Here is a 19,789-nt window from a genome sequence, read left to right on the forward strand (position 1 = left end):
CTGTACCGCTGGCTGTGATTCGAGGTGCCAGCGATTCAGGCCATCCAACGAGGGAGGTAAGGTGAGATGGGGGGGAGATGATTTTTAAAACTTGTATAGGCTGTCCCAGTTTTGCAAGCCGCACCCACTGGGCCAGCTTGCAAAACCCTATTAGGACATGGCCTATATATGGGGAAATACGGTATTTGCGAAAGGTGCTAGATTATCAATAGAAGCTTAAACATTAAGTTTTCATGTTGAAAACTAGCAACTGGCAGGTTTTTTTCCTTAGAATTTACTATTCTACCATATGTTATACAAGAAAACACAAAATAATATGTAAATCAACAGTGCAAAAAGGCTGACGAGCAACATTTCTAAACAGCTAAACAGGGCTTGAGTGTCTGTCTATAATTACCTTAAATACTGTTTATGATTTTTGAATAGATATATCCCTTATCTGTCCCATTTGTTCTGTTTGTCTGTCCTAATTAGATTGTAAGCTCTTCTAAACATGGACTGTCTATTACATGTTGAATGTACAGCACTGCATATGCCTTTCAGCGCTAGATAAATGATAAATAGTAGCAGTAGTCTATCATGGCCTCAAGAAAGCCATGTTGGACTAACATTAAAGCAGAATTCAAAAAACGTTCCTCAAGGGGCAGCATGAACAGAAACTAGGGCCTTGATTTTTACTTCCATGGGTCAGGTTTTCAACTCTACTGTAATGAATATGCATGAAGAGATTTGCATACCTACTACCTCCACTGTATGCAAATCTCCCTCTTGCATATTTAGCAGGCATAGCCTCAAAACCTGACTTACTGACAACTCTAAAAGGATTGGAAGAGAAGACCAAGGGAAACTAGAGCATGTCTATAATTAATATGCCCACTTGATTTGTGATTGACAGCCGATAAGTATCGTGTATTTTAGATATTTGTGATATTATTATGCCTTAATTGTGTATGTTTTCGCTGTAATTCACTTAGGTTTAAGTAGAATATAAGTTTTTTAAATAAATAACTCACTCACAGACACACTGATTTCTTATTAGTTACAAACTCATTCCTTCAATCATTATTTGGGATATACATTTATCAGGGAAATTTGCAGTGAACTGCAGATCTCATAAAGAGAATTTTATATTTTCAAAGTGTAGAATTTGTTTCTATTTAAGTGTTTTAGATAAACATCTGAATTTTTGGTCTGGGTGGATATTTGGATTTCTGAAAAAAATATCTCCCCTCCCAATAGTCAAAACTATTTAACTAGCCAGGAACAGCTCCTGGCCAGTTAAATAGTAAATCGGTACCTAACCAAGGATATTCAGTGGAAGACAGCTGGCTATCTACTGCTGAATATTCACAATTAGTAGATGGTACCTAACTGGCTATATTGTGCAATGCAAACCAGCTAGGCCTCAGATATACAATGCCTAACCAGCTATGGTTAGTAGAGAATGACACGGTGACAAAATTCATCACCGTTCCCGTCACCGCGGATAACCGTGGGAAATAAACCCATGTCATTTTCTAGTGTCTATTTCAACCTCGGTCTTTCTACACCAGCATTCTTCAAAGCAAAGCTTGGGGGTCAGTGGTTGTGGCCATTCATACTCTTGATTCTTCCCTCTTTCCTTAAAGAATGACATGAAGATGGTTTCCCGCATGGACGGGAATGGTGATGAATTTTGTCACCGTGGCATTCTCTAATGGTTAGCAACTAAAACAGGCTGCTAAATATCAGGCCTATCTTTAGCTGCCAAGCACGTAACCAGTTAACACTGAATATTAGCATAACTGGTTAAATTGCCATGGCTAATAATAAAACTGATATTTAATGTTGGTCGCCTGGCATTAAATATCTATTTTGAGTGCTGGCATTGAGCAGATAGTGCGCTGCTGAATACTGTCCCCCTTATCTTGTTTGCTCCTTCTTGCAGGCTTTGCTGTTTGCTTGATGCTTATACTTTTCACTAAAGATACACACCATAACCAACTTTCTCTCTGTGGAAAGTTTCTACCTGAAGGAAAGCAAGCTCTTCAAAATGTGCCTGCCAGCTCAGCCACCACTACACCTGCCCTGATGCAGAATTAGAAATACATGAACAGTAAGAACGAATTTAGTTTTCCATGCTCGTTTGCAAGGAAGTTATGCTATGCTTTTTGGTGCATGTATATCTTTAAAAAGAAAACATTTCTCTGTAGTAATATTTGAGTGATATATACTTACTATTGGTTGGGTTATTTTATTAAGATTTTTGTAAGTAATTTAACCAAGTTTAAAAAAGAAAACTACATTAAAATGTAAGCAGCTAACAATATCATATAATAACATGAGACCAAAATCTGATAGTTTCTAAAACGAAAGCTTCTTTTTTTATTTCCAGCACTTGGATGCAGATACTACTGCATACACTTGAGTCCACAGTGATATAAAAAGTCAGCTTCCAACTATAGCCACTATTGAAACTATATTAGCCAGAAAAATTTGTGGGTTATGTCTTGGTTATGGAGAGTCAAGAAAGAAAAAGAAAAACTGCACCTCAAATATACCGTATTTTTCGATTCATAAGACACACTTTTTTTCCCACCCAAAATTGTCCTCCCGGTCTCACCTTTAAAGCTAATTACAGCAGCCTGCAGAGGATCGCCGTTAGATAAAATGGTTTTATTTTTGATATAGTGATTGAAATGTGCCAGTTTTGAGAATTTATATCTGCTGTGTATATGAAAAATGATGCATAACTCACCACTCGATGCTGAAGAACAAGGAGGCAACAAACTAAGTGGGGAAAAGTGCTGTCTGTTGAAATTAGCAGCTGCCGGTGCTCCTCCAAGAGATGTCCCAGGTGCATATATCTGGCCCCCAGAAATGTTTGAGGCAAAGTTACTCAAATGAGTAGAAGAAGGTACCACTGAAGTATAAGATGAATCTATATTAACAATACCTATGTAAGAAGAAAAGCAAAACTGAGGATAAATTGCTGTTCTCTAAGTTGCTGAAGATCTGAGTAGCCACCTAGCTGACAAGTGCTAAACCCTTTCTGGGCAGTTCATTTTGGATAGCTTAGAGTGGGAACTTAAACAACATATACCTTAGGTATGCAGCTGTTAAGTATAGCATAACAGTTTAATCTATATACTGCCTCAACCAAAAGAAAGCTCAAAGTGATTTACAACAAAATTGTAGAACACAAATTTATGAAAATAAAAACATAGAAAAGAATAAAACTTATTAAAAAGCCAGGTTTTTAGAACTTTCCTAAACCTAAGATAATCATATTTGCCATGTAAAGCATTCCACATAATGTATGTGGGAGTACTGCCATAAATAATTTCTTTTGAGAACCTATTCTTCTAAGTACAGCAGTAGATAAAAGCTGAATCTGATCTCTATATTTTGTCTAGCTGGTGGCAGATCCTGTTGCAGAAGAACTGGAGGAAAACATCCATTCAAAAATTTAAAAGCCAAACATGGCAGTTTAAATTCAATCCTAGTTATAATAGGGAGAAAGTGTAGAGTATTTAAAAAAATATGTAATCAAATTTATTCTTATATAAATTGATTTTGACAGCCATATTTTGCAATAGTTGAATTTTGCATAAAACTCTCTTGTAAATCCAAGTAGACTACTGCAATAATCTGAAATGAGATTGTAGCTTTAACACCTAGTTGTACATCTTCCAAAGAAAAATAATCATTGATTTGTCTCAAAAGCTTCAATTTATTTATCTGCTGTCATTTACTATGTTACTATGTTATTTGACAATCTGATCGATCTATGGCATAAATGGAAACATAGAATATTAAGAGTGAATTGTAGACTGTAGGTTTATCTCTTTTCCTTTAATAACGGGACCTTTTCCACCGCTATTTTCTGGTATGTTTTTATTGGTACACAATTGTAAAGAACTACTATTTCTGTTATTTCTGATTCACTCAAATTAATTCTTTGAATGTAATACAAGAAAAGCTAAAAACAAACAAAAAACTGGGCTCCTTTTAGGAATAGATTGTTCACTGTTACCATAAAATTGTTGTTTTATCCTCAATTTAAGAGAATGTACTTTCATCCAGTGGGCTATCTTACCCCCAAAAAAAGTTGTAGAAAATTTCTGAACTGAGAAGACATTCTGAACATCATCTGCATAAATGGATCTTAACATATCTACATTATCTGAATGTTCTGGTATGTACTTATTAATTGTTTCATAAGTATTATGCTGACATTGTATAATATCTCATTTGAATTTCAGTGCTGTTATAACTATATTTTTGAAACTGTTTTATGGTAGTCCTATTATTAAGTTTCAATTTACTGATTTTGAATTTAACTCATTGTATTTGTTTATATACAAAGATTATGTTCTTACCTTGACAATCTTCTTTCTTATAGATGTGTCTAGTAGTCTTGAACCCTAGGGTAATGCATCTGAACCCACAAGTTGCTTGCAGAATGATATCACTCTTCTTTCAACTCTGACTCCTTCTCAAGTAGGCCTGCTTCTGCCCCTCCCCCGCACCCAGTTTGTACAAAAACAGTCAAAACCACTGTAATGGAAGACATTACTGGAAGGAGGGTAACTGGGAGAACTCCCCAACATTATACTTCTGTTCTGCTCTAAAATAAGTATAACATTATCAAAATTATACAAAACTGTGTGCAATCAGCACCAACATTTATGAAATTTGTAGATACTCACATGTCCTACTAAGAAGCAGAAATGCAGACTTGAAAGCCCCTTTACTTTTCAGTTTAGCTAAGAGACAGAGAAATTCTTCACAGTCAGACACAGACTGAAATTAAGGCCAAAGGCAGGCGGGGCATCATGAGTACTAGACACATTTACAAGAAAGAAGATTATCGAAGTAAGAACCTAATCTTTTTTTCTAGTGCAATGTATCTACCGTAGTAGTCCTGAACTCTCTTGACTTAAAAGGGTGCTCCTGGTAGTCCTGAACTCTCTTGATTTAACAGGGTGCTCCTGGTGTCTCCTAGTTGGTTAATGCAGGCCACTGCTGTTGCATTGTCTGAGAATACCCTGACTGCTTTGCCTTCTAGGGACTTCTCCAGGGCTTGCAACGCCAGCCGAATGAGTTCCAGGTAATTTATGGAATACTTTTACTGTGTCGAGAAACAATGACCCTGAACTGAGTGACCACTGTAATGATCCCCACAACCATAAAGGCTGGCATCGGTCGTTAGGATCTCCCAGGAGGATATATGGAGTGGCATGTCCTTTGAGAAGGAAGCTATCTGCAGCCACCACTGTAAGCTGTTCCGTGCTTTGTGTCCATGGAAGCGGTTGCTGAAGCAAGTCTGTCTGAGGAGACCAGCAGGATAGGAGAGAGTCCTGAAGGGGTCTCGTGTGCCCTGGCACAAGGGACTACATATGATAGTTGCTGCCATCAACCCCAGGGCCTACAGATAATGCCACGCCGTCAGAGCCAGACTCAGTAGCAGGTCTGATTTCTGTTTTTGGAGCCTCTGTTTGCGTGGCTCTGGAAGAAAAATCTAGCCTACAGCTGTGTTGAACAGAACTCCCAGGTACTCTAAGCGCTGGGTTAGTTCTAAGTGACTCTTGAAGTTGACCATCCATCCCAAGTCCTGCAGGAATTGGACCATTTTCAAGACTGCCAGTTTGCCCTCATCCTTGGATGAGGCCATGATTAGCCAATCATCCAAATATGGGCATACTTGGATCTCTGCCTTGTGCAGGTGCACTGCTACCACCACCATCACACCTTGGTAAAGGTGTGAGGTGCCGTGGAAAAGTTAAAGGGGAGAGCAGACAATTATAAATGCTGCTCCAGTACATGGTACTGCAAGTATCTCTGGTGAGCCAGAAAAGATAAGCCTTCGTCAAATCAAGGCAAAAAATTCCCAGGCACTACCACCACAATGACCAAATGGATAGTCTCCATGTGGAAGCGTGATACTTTCAAGCGCAGCATTGAACCACTTGAGGTCCAGAATTGGCCACCAGTCATCTAAACAATTCTCTGACAATTCTCCTTTTCCATTCCTTTTCTGCTCTTCCTTCTCAATTTGTTTTTTTTACTTCTGGTCTACTTTCTTACTTTCCAGTCCTCAATTTCCCTTTCATTGTGTCTACCTACAGCTTGCTACCTCTTTCCTTCCAGTATCTCACTAGCTCTATCCTACTTCCCCCAATCCAGCATGTGTCCTTTTTTCTTTATCCCCTCCTTCCATCCAGTATGTGCTTCCCTCTCTCTCCTCCCCACTTACCTTCAGTGTCTGCTCCTCCCCACTTCCTTCCAGTGACAGCTCTCTACTTCCAAGCAGCGGCTGCTACTACCTCTCTCCTCATTTCCCTTTGGTGTCTGATCCTCTCTCCCCTCCCCCTCTCTCTCCACTTCAATTCAGCGTCTTCTCCCCTCTCCCTTGCAGCATCTGTTCCCCCCTCGCACTCTTCTCTTCTTCCATGCTGCATCTGCTCTCTCCACACTTCCGTCTGCCCCCTCCTCCCTATTTCAATTCGGCATCTGTTCCTCCTTCTTGTTGGACCATCTCCCTCCCTTCCCGTCCCGTCACCTTCACAGACACTTTTCAGAATCAAGGTTCTCTCTCTGAACAGCCCAGATGCCATAGCCTTCTCACAGGTTGCGTGCGACTACCCCAAAACTTCTCCTCTGACACAACTTCCAGTTTCCGCTTGGGCGGCTCACATCAGAGAAGAAGTTTCATGGTAGTTGCATGCAACTCGTTAGAAGGCTATTCCATCTGGGCCACTCAGAAAGAAAACCTCGATTCTGAAAAGCGCCCAAGAAGATAGGGAGATGGCCCTACAAGAGGAAGAGATGCCTGGACCACGACGATTGGGAGAGAGGGAGGGGACTTCTGGACCACGCAATCACGAGGAAGGCTGCTGACTGGGAGGGGTGGGAAGATACTTTACTGCGGGACAGATACTTTACTGTGGGGACAAGGCCATTCACCTCTCCATGGGGTTGTAAATGGCCTTCTCCTCGTAACCAAAGCTACCAATCTTTTTATTCGCCCCATTCCTGCAAGCTAGCTATGGGTAACAGTCACCATATCATTCTCTACTAACAGCCTCAAAATCTGCCGAGTTGTGACTTGCTAGCTGCTCCGGATCTGAGCAGCAATGGCAATAAGAACATCTGCCAATGCCTGTGGCACTTGTTTGCTGTTGGCAGAGAGAACAATCTGTGCCCATGCTACTGTGAGTATTGAATGCTGCTGTGCATTTTTGTACATTTTAGTTGGGATCGCAAATCCTTTAGCCTTCCTACTTTTAGTACTATATTCCTGAAGCAGGCCAAGAGTGGACAAAACCTGGTTTTGGAGATAGGTTTTAAAGTAGTTGATCACAAATCCTAGTAGCTCCAACACCCAAAGAGTTCTCAGCTAGGACTCCTGAACACCCTCCTTCAATGTGCTCTCAATCAACCAGTTGTTCACATAGGGAAACACATGAACTCCCAGTCTGTGTAGTGACTGCAACTACCACAGAACACTTGGTAAAGACTCTGCGAGCTGACGCAAGGCCTAATGGCAAGATGCGATTCTGGAAGTGATACCAGAGAAGTTTCCTTTGCTGATATCGGGATGGGTTACCATGTGGCCTTGCCTCAACTCTGATGTCCATTGAGGAAAATGAATCGTGCCTCCTCAATAGGCAAAGCCAGGGCCTCCAATGTAAGCTGAAGCTATGCTGTGGCTGATGTCAGCACCCTCAATGCTGAAGCACACTACTGCTGCAGTAAGCCTGCCAGCTCCTCCCTGAGCATGGCCCTGAAAAAGTTATTTGAGTCTACCTTCGATTATCAAGGTCCCAATGTTTGGAATAACTTGCCATTACGTTTACAACAACTCTTTTATAAATTCAGAAAATTGTTAGACATATTTCTTTTCTCTGTAATTCTACAGATCCTCATTCATTTATAGTTTAGGTCTCCTACTGTAACTACAATGTACGAATAGGAATCTTATTGCAAACCACAATGAATCCTTGTTGAAATTTGTGGAGTTTAAGAAATTGTATGGTATGGTAAAGGCAAGGCGATGCAAGGGCCAATGTGATAACAGCCTGAAAATCTGGTCGATGCCAAGTTGGAACCTGAAACTTGGTACACAACAGCACCTCCATAAGTGGGGTGGGGGTTTGGGGAGGAGCGCTCTTCTTGACGCTGACGCTTCTTTAGTGCTGGCGATGATAACACTCTGGAGATCCTGGTACCACACTTTGAGGACTAATGCTTGTTCTTTTTAAGCTTGGACTAGCACTGAGCATTGGAGTTCTGAAGTACCAATGAGGACGGCATTGACTCTTCACACCTCTTTTGGTGTTGGGTCTGATGCACACTGGTCTCATAGCAACCGAAGTCAAAGCAGGGAGAGACCTCCTCGATGCTGGTGCACTCCCAGTGTCAGAAGATGTTGCTGCAGCCATTGGGGCTGATCTTCCAATGCTGATGGTCTAGACCATGGGTAGGCAATTCCGGTCCTCGAGAGCCACAGGCAGGTCAGATTTTCAGGATATCCACAATGAATATATATGAGATGGATTTGAATGCACTGCCTTCTTGAGATGCAAATCTATCTTGTGCATATTTATTGTGGATATCCTGAAAACCTGACCTGCCTGTAGCTCTCGAGGACCTGAATTGCCTACCCTTGGTCTAGACTTAGCACCAAAAATATTTTCACACTGGACTTCTCTAGCCTTGTGTCCTCTTTTGCATGCACAGAGGACACAGGAAGAGCATCGTGGTCTAGCTCCAAACATCGGAAACACTAATTATGGGGATCAGTCTCAGTTATGATCCTATTACACTGTGAACAGCAATTTGAAGCATGGGAACCTTCTGGGACATGAAGAGGCAAAACGAACAATGCTAAATCAAACAGCTCACTAATGAGAGGAAAAAAAATCACTCACCTCCTGAAAAAAGTCATTGAAACCTAGCTGGAGGTCAAACATATGTTTCCTTTTTTCAGCTTGAAAGGCTCTTATCTGGGTAAAAAACACTAGGGATACTAGTGGGGCTAAACAAAAAATAATGAAGAAGCAAAATAACCACAGGAAAGGAAGCAGAAAAAAAGTAAAAAGTTTGATGTACACAAACATATCCCTCTCTGCTCTGTGGACAAATGAAAACTGCTGGTCCTGCACTTACACGTTGGGCAGGAAGGCACCCAAGCATACACCGTGGGACACTATCAAAGGCCTCTTAAAGAGAAAGTACACTAGGCAGCGTCAACACTAGGCTCTGTCGGATGACGCCACCCAGTTGTAAGATTATTATGGGCTACTTGTCCTTGAAGAAAGCAAAGAAACCATTGTACGTATGCACAAAAATTCTGCCTTTTCCAGAGAGCAGAGTAAATTTCCAAATCAGTTAACAGTGCACAGTCACACAACCGACATCTGTGACTGGTAAATCTGTGTCTTTAGAGAATACAGTGTGCTCCTTTTATTAATTTATTTTACATTATTTAGTTTTTACATCATTTCTATGAGATGAAGGAAATCAACAGATTCTTTATTTTCAAAGCAAATTACCAGTAGGCTTCTAAGACGCTGTCTTGCAAACAAGTGCTCCAATTAGAGCATTAGAAGATTATAATTTGTATTACCCATAACGTGTCATTTAAATATAAATCAACCATAAGTGTTCCTAAACACTCTGTCAAGGGCTCCACATGTACTATGTAAGGACCTTCAGAAACTGAGCATAACAGGAGCAACTTTATAAAGCATGCTCTGCCTGTACATAGAAAATGGGTATATGTACATAGTACACGGGTATATATGTGAATACATGTGTGTGCGCCAAAGAGAGCGCAGGTACTTTTATTTGGATTTAACTCACAGCAAGTTATGTTCAGATACAGCATGTGTTCCAAGCATGGTCATTTTCAGGAGACAGTGTTTGGGTGGAGCTGGTGGGGAGTTACAAGATGTATCTACTCAGAGTATACACATATAGTTGCTCCTCCCTCGGAACAGGTGTAACTTTATGTGGGAGCATTAGTTTTCTACTGGGCCTATTTCTGGAAGCCTACTTTATAAAGGTATAAAAGGGGCACTTTTTGAAATTTCTGTAGGGTGTCCTTGTAGAATTACCACCCAAATAAATGAATTATGCAAAAACCGTATTCTCTGAAGTAGATTTCTTCAGAGAATACGGTTTTCTTCACAAATTTTTTTAATAGGCAATGCAAATCCCACTTACCTGAGGGATTTGGTGTGGGCCTTTGCAAAGGTGGCCTGAAACCAGGGGCTTTGGAAGTATCAGGTGGAAGCATAGGATCAGAATTTGGCAGATATAAAGACTGTCCAGACAACATGGAATCTGATGGGGACTGAGATGAGACAACAGATCCCCCCCAAAATGCGTGAGCAGAAGCTGGACTGTTCTCAAACAGTGTGCTGAAGGGCCCAAATGGCAAGCTAGAGCCAAAGTTACTAGTCACAGGCTTGTTTCCTGGATGAGCTGAGTTTTGAGAAGCACTTTGCGTACTTAGAGTGGGAGGAATCTGCAGAGATGATGGGACACTGTGCGGCCTTTTGATAGGATTCATATTAAGGACTGCCACAGACTTCTGGATAGAAGCTGGATTCTTATGAGGAGTGTTTCCATGAATTGGCGGCCTGATGGCAGAAGTTTCCATTTTAGTGGTTGGCTGTGGAGATGCCACTGGAGGCTGAGACAGAAGACACTTCACTGGAGGATTAGAAGGAACCGTTACTACTGCTACAGAAGAACAATTGGATGCTAGATTAGGAGGTGGAGCCACTCGTGGATCTGGGGGAGAAACCTGAGAATGCAGAATAGCAGGTCTCGTCTCTTGCGATCCTGATGTCTGCCGATGGGTGACATGCACTGATGAACTCCCAACTGAACCAGTACCCGATTCCTTACTGTTGGCTGAATTACTCGTTTCTGTTGCAGGTGAACTAACCACTTCTGGATCAGAGGATGGCATACCTCTACTTGGAGAAGCTGTACAAGTGTCAGAAGGGCTCTTTCTTGACACTCTTTCTGGCAGGGCTGGTGGTGATGGTGATGAAGGAGATGATGCTGGGTAATGTTCTTTGGCAGTAGGTACAGGATAAGTAGAGGTTGTCAGGGCCGTAGTATGGTTGCTCGCTGTAGTTGTAATAGTGGTTGTAGTGGCATTAGACGTTTTCACCACCTTAACAAAAAGCTGTCTTCTGACTGAAGGTGAAGCAAGGCTGCCACAGCTAACAGGCACAGTAGAGATTGTAGGGCGTGCTGCAGCTGTCAGACTGGATGAGGTGACCCTCAAGCTCACCTGAGAACTGCTGCTGTTATGGTTTGTATGGCGAGGCAACATATGAGGTTTCGGTGAGTTTGCAGCTCTTGCAGGGCTCAGAGGTCTGACAGGAAAAGGACCCCAGGTAGACTGAGCTGGGGGAAAGGTACCTCCAAAGTGAGTCATAGGCAACTTAGGTGGGCGTATTTGCTGGAAAGTCTGAGCAGCAAGTAAAGCATGAGCAAACTGTGGAGGAGGGTATGCTAACGGAAGAGACACTGGAAAACCAGGCCGTGCGTTATTCGCTGAATTCTTAATGCTTTTGTGGGCAGCTGCTGAAGTCATTGCAGGCACAGCTAGTGCTGTGGCAGTTTGGTAAGTGGATGAGGCGGCTACTGCTGAAACTTTGATCCCCATTATTGAGCTATTAACGGCTGAAAGCGTGGCAGATGCAGATACTCCCAGCTTAGAATTTGCTGCGGAGCTTTTCAAGCGATTCTTTGGAATAAGTTCATCAATTTCTTTATCTGGATCCTTGATCAAGGCATTGATCAGCTGTGTTGCTTGTCGTGTTGATTCTGTGCCACCCCTACATTAAGATATGGAAAAAAAATCCAAAATTAATTTACATTAATGCCACTTTTTCTGATCAGTGTTTTCTTTCCTATAAAGCTCTGCTTTTCATCTAATCAGTCTTTTATGTTATTCCAACATGACTTAAGGGCTCCTTTTAACGAAGGCGCGTTAGCGGGTTTAACGCGCGCACCTTTTAATCACGCACTAACCCCCGTGCTAGCCGGAAAACTACCGCCTGCTCAAGAGGAGGCGGTAGCAGCTAGTGCGGCCGGCGGTTTAGCGCGCGCTATTACGCGTGTTAAACCGCTAACGCACCTTTGTAAAAGGAGCCTTAAGTGCAGAGATAATTTATACTTTTATTACACTCAACTTTTACCTATAGTGAGCAGATGTAAACTCCTGAGAGTGGTTTTGGATATGTCTTTAAGTGTATTTAAACAATTTGTAGGATATTGCTTTTGTTAATAATTATTATTATTTATTTGCAATGTAATAAAATGTATTACCGTATTTGCCGGCGTATAGGACGACTGGGCGTATAAGACGACCCCCCAACTTTCAGTTAAAAAATAGAGTTTTGTGTTATACTCGCCGTATAAGACGACCCCTTCTTCCGCACACCTTCTCTACCGCCCCGGGTGCAGCACAGCCGGCCAGGTTCCCTTACTTTTGTGGCACTTCCCCGACCGACCGACAACAGCCCCGGTCCGACAAACCTCCCTGCCCTTAACCGCGAATCTAAATTACCTTCTTACAGCTGCTGTAAGAAGGTATTTAGATTCGCGGCTACAGGGCAGGGAGGATTGTCGGACCCGGGCTGTTATCAGTCGGTCGGGGAAGTGCCACAAAAGTAAGGGAACCTGGCCGGCTGTGCTGCAACCGGGGCGGGGCGGCCGCCCCTCTCTCTTGGTAGCCACTCGAACCGCGTGGCTACTCTCCTTCTCCTTACCTGCCATGCCTGCAGCACAGAGCCGAACTGAAGTCTTCCCGACGTCAGCGCTGACGTCGGAGGGAGGGAGGGCTTTGTTTAAGCTTTGTTTAAGCCCTCCCTCCCCTCCGACGTCAGCGCTGACGTCGGGAAGACTTCCGTTCGGCTCTGTGCTGCAAGCAGAGAAGGTAGGGAGAAGAAGAGCCGCGCGACTGAGTACATCCAGCCCCGCAAGTAAGGGCATGTAAACTGTACCCAGCGTATAAGACGACCCCCGACTTTGGGGATGATTTTAAGGTACTAAAAAGTCGTCTTATACGCCGGCAAATACAGTAATAAAGAATGTAGCCAAAACCTATCACCTAATCCTGGTAACATGGTTAGAAAAGAATGGGATTTCTATCTATAGATATGAGAGGGAGATATCTACCTACATGCATGAGAAATAGTTTGTGAACCCCATTAATGAGAATTGCAAGTTCTTAATATGATACTCTTTACTGATGCCTTAAAAAAGCATATGAAATTAAATACAGTGGTACCTTGGATTGCGAGCATAATTCGTTCCAGAAGCATGCTCGTAAACCAAAGCACTCGTATATCAAAACAAAGTTCCCCATAGGCCATAATGCAAACTCAGAAGATTCATTCTACAATCAAAGTTTGCTATGGTGGCCCAGGGATGGGTACCTGCCTGCGGGTGCCACAGCCCCTACAGCGGGGTAGCTTCCTTCCGTCGGGGTCCCCGTGTGGCTGCCCTCCTGCTTCGACCGATGCCTCTACCGTCCGCCAGCGCCTCCCGATTCAAGTCGTCCGCCATCTCGCAGAAACATGCTCAGGACCTTTCAACTCCCGAGCCAAGCCGACTGCTGCCCCGACAACGTGCGCACCACATACAATCACGCAAGATGTCATACGTGCTTGTACATGGTGCATTGTTGGGGCAGCGGCCGGCTTGGCTCGGGAGTTGAGAGGTCCTGTGCATGCAGGAGGGCAGCCACATGGGGACCCTGACGAATGGAAGCCACCCCGCTGAAGATGCTGCGGCATCCATAGGCCGGTATCCACATCTGGGCCACCATAGCTGAGAGTTCATTTAGCGAGTGAACACTCGTTTTGCGAGTTAAGGTTTGTAGGAGTGTTTTGCTCGTCTTGCAAAACTCTCGCAAACCGCGTTACTCGCAAACTGAGGTTTGACTGTACTTCCATTAGAACCCAACCTAAATTCGGTTTCAGTTCTGGTGCCAAAACTGACAAAACAGCATTTTTTGGGCAAGTTTCTGTTTCTGCAATGTATCAGTTACGGATGAAACTAGTCTCTTGTTTATGGTGGTTGCCGAAACCCCAGAAGAGCAGCTCACTGGAGTAAAAGGAGCAGCAGCAGCTCACCTCTGGCAGAAAAAAAAAAAAAGGGTGTTGTAACTGCTGCTGCTATGGACAATGTGCCAACCTTTTTTTTTAAATTCTTTATTGATTTTCCAAACGTCAATAGTGCAAGACATAAGTATATAACATATAATAAATCAATAAAAGCACATTCGTCTTACAAATATAGATGACCAACCATTTTATAATAATAATAATAACAATTTATATACCTCAGGACTGTGAAGTTCTATGCGGTTTACAATGATTGGAAATGTTACATATTGAATGGAATAAACAAAGTACAGACTTAGTGATTGACAATTCTAGCGATCGTTTGCTTAGGACTAGGATTGTACAGGTTAGTTTCCTAAGAATTAGGCATTTCCTGAATTCCCCATAGGTAGTAAGCACGAGCAATTGTTCAAGGTCTTTACCCCATGATGTTGTTTGATGTGCGAAAAGATGTTGGTGATGACTTTTAAATTTACAACCTCTAACCGGTGGAGAAAGAAAGTTTGGGTGTGAGCTTCGTTTGTGTCTATTGGTTGTGATAGAGAAAAGGTCTGTTTTGTATTTCGGAGCTAAACCATAAAGTACCTTGAAGCAAAAACAACCAAACTTGAATTTCACACGTGTCTCCATCGGCAGCCAGTGTAGAAGTCGATAGGAAGATTTTACTTGATCAAACTTCTTCAGTCTACAAAGTAGTCTAACCGCTGCATTTTGAACTAGTTGTTGTCACCGCATATTCTTCTGGGAGAGTGCCAAGTAGGCGATGTTACAATAATCGAGTTGACTCAGTATAAGGGATTGTACCAGAATTCAAAATGATGAGACATCGAAGTAAGCTCTGATGGACCGAAGCTTCCAGAGGGTGAAAAAGATTTTTCTGATCAAGGAGTCTACCTGGTCTTTCATGGCCAGGTTCTGGTCCAGTGTTACTCCTAATATCTTCATAGTGGGTTGAATGGGATAACTAAGTTTATTGATGCATATTGGTACTTTAGTGTCAAGTGGGTATGGCAATGCTATAAAAATTTTTGTTTTCTCTGAGTTTAGTTTTAGTCTGAATTCAGTCATCCATTGCTCCATCCGATTTAGTACTTCTGTTGCTTTGGGGGTGACTTCTGAGACAGAGTTGGTGAATGGGATAATTATCGTGAAGTCGCCAGCGTAGCTAAATAGTTTTATCCCCAGCTGGGACAGTTGTGCATCCAATGAGGACATGTAAACATTGAAGAGCAAAGGGGATAGTGATGATTCTTGTGGCACGCCAGATGGATTGCTCCATGTGTCAGAGAGATCTTGATTAAAACGGACTTGGTAGGTGCGTGATGTAAGGAAACCTCAAAACCAGTTCAGTACCTCTCCTCTGATTCCCATTGCGTCTAGGCATTGTAACAGTTTTCCATGGTCCACCAAGTCGAAGACAGAACTCATGTCAAATTGCTTGATAAGGGCGTTAAGGCCCTTGCTGAACAAGTAACGCAAATTGTCCAGAATGGCCGCAATTACTGTCTCAGTGCTAAACAGAGGCCTAAAACCAGATTGAGTTTCGTGTAAAAGAGAGAATTGGTTGAGATATTCCATTAGTTGGGTGTGTACCAATCCTTCTATGATTTTTACCATAAATGGGATAGATGCTACTGGTCTATAGTTGGTTATTGATGTTGCTGATTCTTTGCAATTTTTGGGGATTGGGGTTATTATAATATGACCATTATTGGTAAGGAATTTTCCATTGTTTAGGTTATTGGTTAGATAATTCAATAGGGATAATTTAAAGTCTAGTGGAGCTGCTTTCATAATCTCTGGGGGACATGAGTCCAGGACACAGTATGATTTAGAGTATTTGTTGTATAATTTGATGTAGTTATTCCAATCTAAATTGTGGAAGGAGCTCCAGATCATGTCCGCTGGTATTCTATTTCTTAGTATATCAATTGATTGATGTTCGTATGCAACAATTGTCGAGTAGGCTCGAAGGCATCATAGGAGGATTGCATCAGTTGAAGACGCAGCTGGGACAGCGAGGCAACGACCTCCTCGAATTCAAAACGAGCTTGAGATTCGATGTAAGGTGTAAACTTCCGAAGCACAGGCAGGAAGAACTCCAAATAGGTGGCAAAATGGAAGTTATAATTGAGAATGTGGGAAGCCATCATCGCGTTCTGGTAGATGTGTCGTCCAAACTTATCCACGGTCCAACCCTCTCTGCCCGGCGGCACCGAGGCATACACCTGGGACGGATGAGAATGCTTGAGGGAGGACTCGACCAACAATGACTGATGGGAGAGTTGGGAGCCCTCAAACCCCTTATGGTGCACCGTGCGGTACCTGGCATCCAGTTTGCCAGGAACGTCAGGAATAGAATACGGTGTTTCAAAACATCGCATGAAGGTCTGATCGAGGAGCTTGTGGAGAGGCAGGCGAAGAGACTCGGCCGGAGGAAGAGGCAGATGCATGGTATCCAGGTATTCCTTGGAGTATCGAGATCCCGAGTCCAAGGTGATGTCAAGATCATCCGCCATCTGCCTCAGAAAGGAGGAAAAGGACAACTGATCCGCCAACACAGGTCTGTGGGATGGACTGGAAGACATCGACGCCTCCGGATCCAGGGAGGCCTGGGATCGGCAAGGCGAGTAAGAGCCATAGGGTTCCTCGTATTTCAGGCCCGGAGGAGAGGAGACATCCGAAGACAAATACCCCACACGAGGAAGCTTCTTCTGAGGCGAGACTGTAGAATGTCTAGAGGAATGCCTCGAAGAATGTCTGGACCGATGACCCTCCCTGTGTCTCGAAGGGGATCTGGATCGGCGACGCCTCGATGGTTCCCCAGAAGCCTCCAAGGAATAGATGGGGCTGGAGGCTGTCGAGCGAAGAGGAGGATGGACTGCTGCCTCCCGAGCCGCATTGCACGGGTCGAGGGAGGGTTTGGTTTGGAAGGGACTGCGGAAGAATCCCTCCTGACGATGCCCAGGGCTGCGACCACCGGAAGGCACCTCCCAAACTTCTTTGCTCTGAAGGGGGATGGGTTCCAAAGGTGGCATGTCACTAAACGACGCACGCCTCGATGAACTGGTGGCTAAGCGCCACTCCTCGTCCCCCAGCAGCGAGAGCGAGCGGCAGGAGGAGGGGGGCGGCTCGCCCCCCCCGAGGAGGAACTGTCTGCCCAGCCACTTTGGCCCCATGGTGGTCATGATATCGAGGAATTGAGCCTCCATGATGGACCGCAGCGAAGCTGCCAAGGGGGGAGCCGCACTCGAAGTGGGACCTCCTGTACGGTCTTCGCGTTCCCGAGTGCTCGAGTGCTTAGCCTTAGAAGCTTTCGGCACTTTGATGACCACCGGGGGAATGGTCGGAGGAGGTACCTGATCTGAGGAGACCGAAGGAGGCACCAGAGCAGGAGGCAGGGGTCGAAGCTGGGACGAAGGAGGCCGGCTTCAAGAGACCCGATGCAGCAGGAGCAGAAGACGACTTCGGAGGAACAGGCGAAGCACTGGTTGAAGTTGAAGCGGAAGGTTCCTTAGCAGCTTCCATCTTGAACATCGACTCCCACAGGAAACAGCGACGCTGTTAGAGTGGAACAAGCACATGCTGTTAGAGTGGAACAAGGCCGGCATGATTTTGGAATATGTTCCGGACCAAGACACTGCAGACAGCGTCGATGCGGGTCCGTCAGCGAAATCGTGCGCTGGCACTTGATGCACTTTTTAAAACCGGTAATCGGCCGGGACATAGGCCGAAAAAGCTCCGCCGCTAGATCGAAGGAGCGCGGCCTGAGCCACACGGCCGACCCGGTCAGATTCCCGGAAAAATTTATTTTATTTTATTTTTTTTAAATAACAAACGAAAGAAGAAAACACACGATTAAGAGAAAAATAACTCAAAACCGCGGTACTAGAAAGCAAGAACACAGGTTCACTCAGCGCAGAGAGTTGAAGCAAACTTCTCAGCTCCACGGAAAGAAAAGAACTGAGGAGACACGCCCGGACCATCGGGCGGGAAGGTATTCGCGCATGCGCAGTGTGGGCATCTCGAAACTTCTGAAGTTTCTTCAAGCAAGTATGCTTGTGAGACGTCCGCATCTGGGCTCTTTCGGATGACATCACCCACTAGTGAGAATACCTGCCTGCTTGTCCTGGGATAAGGAGATCCTTCCACAAGGAGAACAGTTCCAGCAGTTAGTAATGGAACCCACAAGGGATGGGGCCATACTGGACTAAGGGCTTACAAATGGGGAAAGTGTTTCTAATGTTATAGTGGGAGATCATCTTGCATCCAGTGATCACCACATGGTGTGATTTAATATTAAGACAGGTGTAAAGGGTTCATTTGAAAGTGAAGTTTTGAGACTTTAAAAATCCTAACTTTGTTCAGATGGGGGATTAACATCAAGGAATTGTCTGGATGGGAACATCTGTAAGTAATAGCACTCCTGGCAGAATTGGCGCAAAATGCCCCATCCATGCAGAATTCTGCACAAACCTTCCATTCTGCCCCCATTTCTGTCCCTTCCTCCTCCCCTGTATAGATCTGGCCTCTCCCTTCGATTGACCCCCCCCCCCCCCCCCGCTGTGAGATCCATGGGGGGAGGGAAAGAGGGGACATGAATCCTAGACTGCAAATGGGAGGGGGTAAAGGAGGGGACATGGATGCTAAACCTGAAGGGAGAGGGGAAGGACATGGATGATGGACCAGTAAGTAAAGGGGAAAGGAGATGAGAAGAAAACCCAGGCCTGAAAGCAGGATGAGAAGGAAGATATGCTTGATTGGAGAGAGAGAGAGATGCCAGACCATAGGTAATGGATTCAGGGTGCAAGTGAGAGAGGAGGTGAGTGGGGTAAGGGGACATGGATGCTGGACTCGTAAGAGGGGGTTGGAGGGTGGTAAAGAGTGATCAAGAGCAGTTACATTGTCTTGCAAAAAGAGAATGCCTTTCTCCAGCTTCCCTCTCCTTTTTTCTTTCAATGCTTCCCTTAATTGGCACAGCAAGTTACAGTACTATTCTGCATTAACTGTTTGGCCCCTTGGAAGATGGCCAGTCATTACAACTCCTTCCTGATCTCAAATCACTGTGGCTATGACCTTTTTCTGCTGATTTTTGGGTCTTGAATTTCCTTGGCTCTGGAGAATCCGAGTGCTGCCATTGCATGGACTGTTGTTTTGTATCAAGATCATAGTGATGTAACCATCTTTCATCAACAGTAACTCGTTGTTCCAAAACGCTGGCAGCACCAGCTCGCTGAAAATGCTGCAAAATCAACTTGGAAGTGTCCACTCAATGTCGTTTCTCGTCAGCCATTCAAACGTTTGGGCACCCTCTTGACTGACAGCATCTGTATACCCAGCTGCTTGTGGATAATGTACTCAACACATTCCCTGGATATTTCTGGTGTCAAAGGAATTGTTTTCGCTGATCTGCCAAAATCATGTCGTGGATATGGTCAACAATTTCAGGATTTGACACCGTTTGTGGCTTTCCAGTCCTTGCTGCAGCTTCGGTCTCTAGATCTCCACACTGAAAGTTTGCACATCACTTTTTCACTGTGGAGTATGATGGGCATTTGTCACTCAATGTCTGTATCATACAGTCATGGATTTCCTTTGGAGTTTTCTTCTGCAGGAATAGGAATGTCATGATGACAGAGTTCCACACT

The 19,789-nt window shown here is 44.0% G+C and overlaps 1 protein-coding gene across 1 annotated transcript in view; it reads right to left on the reverse strand.

Annotated features, from left to right (window-relative positions):
• ANKRD17 (ankyrin repeat domain 17) overlaps positions 1-19,789 on the reverse strand; it is a 291,925-nt gene that overhangs the window by 11,573 nt on the left and 260,563 nt on the right. Inside the window, 2 exon segments of the mRNA XM_033961546.1 lie at positions 2,738-2,935; positions 10,213-11,846. Coding sequence (XP_033817437.1) covers positions 2,738-2,935; positions 10,213-11,846 — 1,832 coding nt within the window.

Source organism: Geotrypetes seraphini, chromosome 1 (assembly GCF_902459505.1).
Source record: "Geotrypetes seraphini chromosome 1, aGeoSer1.1, whole genome shotgun sequence".
Classification (NCBI taxonomy): Eukaryota; Metazoa; Chordata; class Amphibia; order Gymnophiona; family Dermophiidae; genus Geotrypetes; species Geotrypetes seraphini.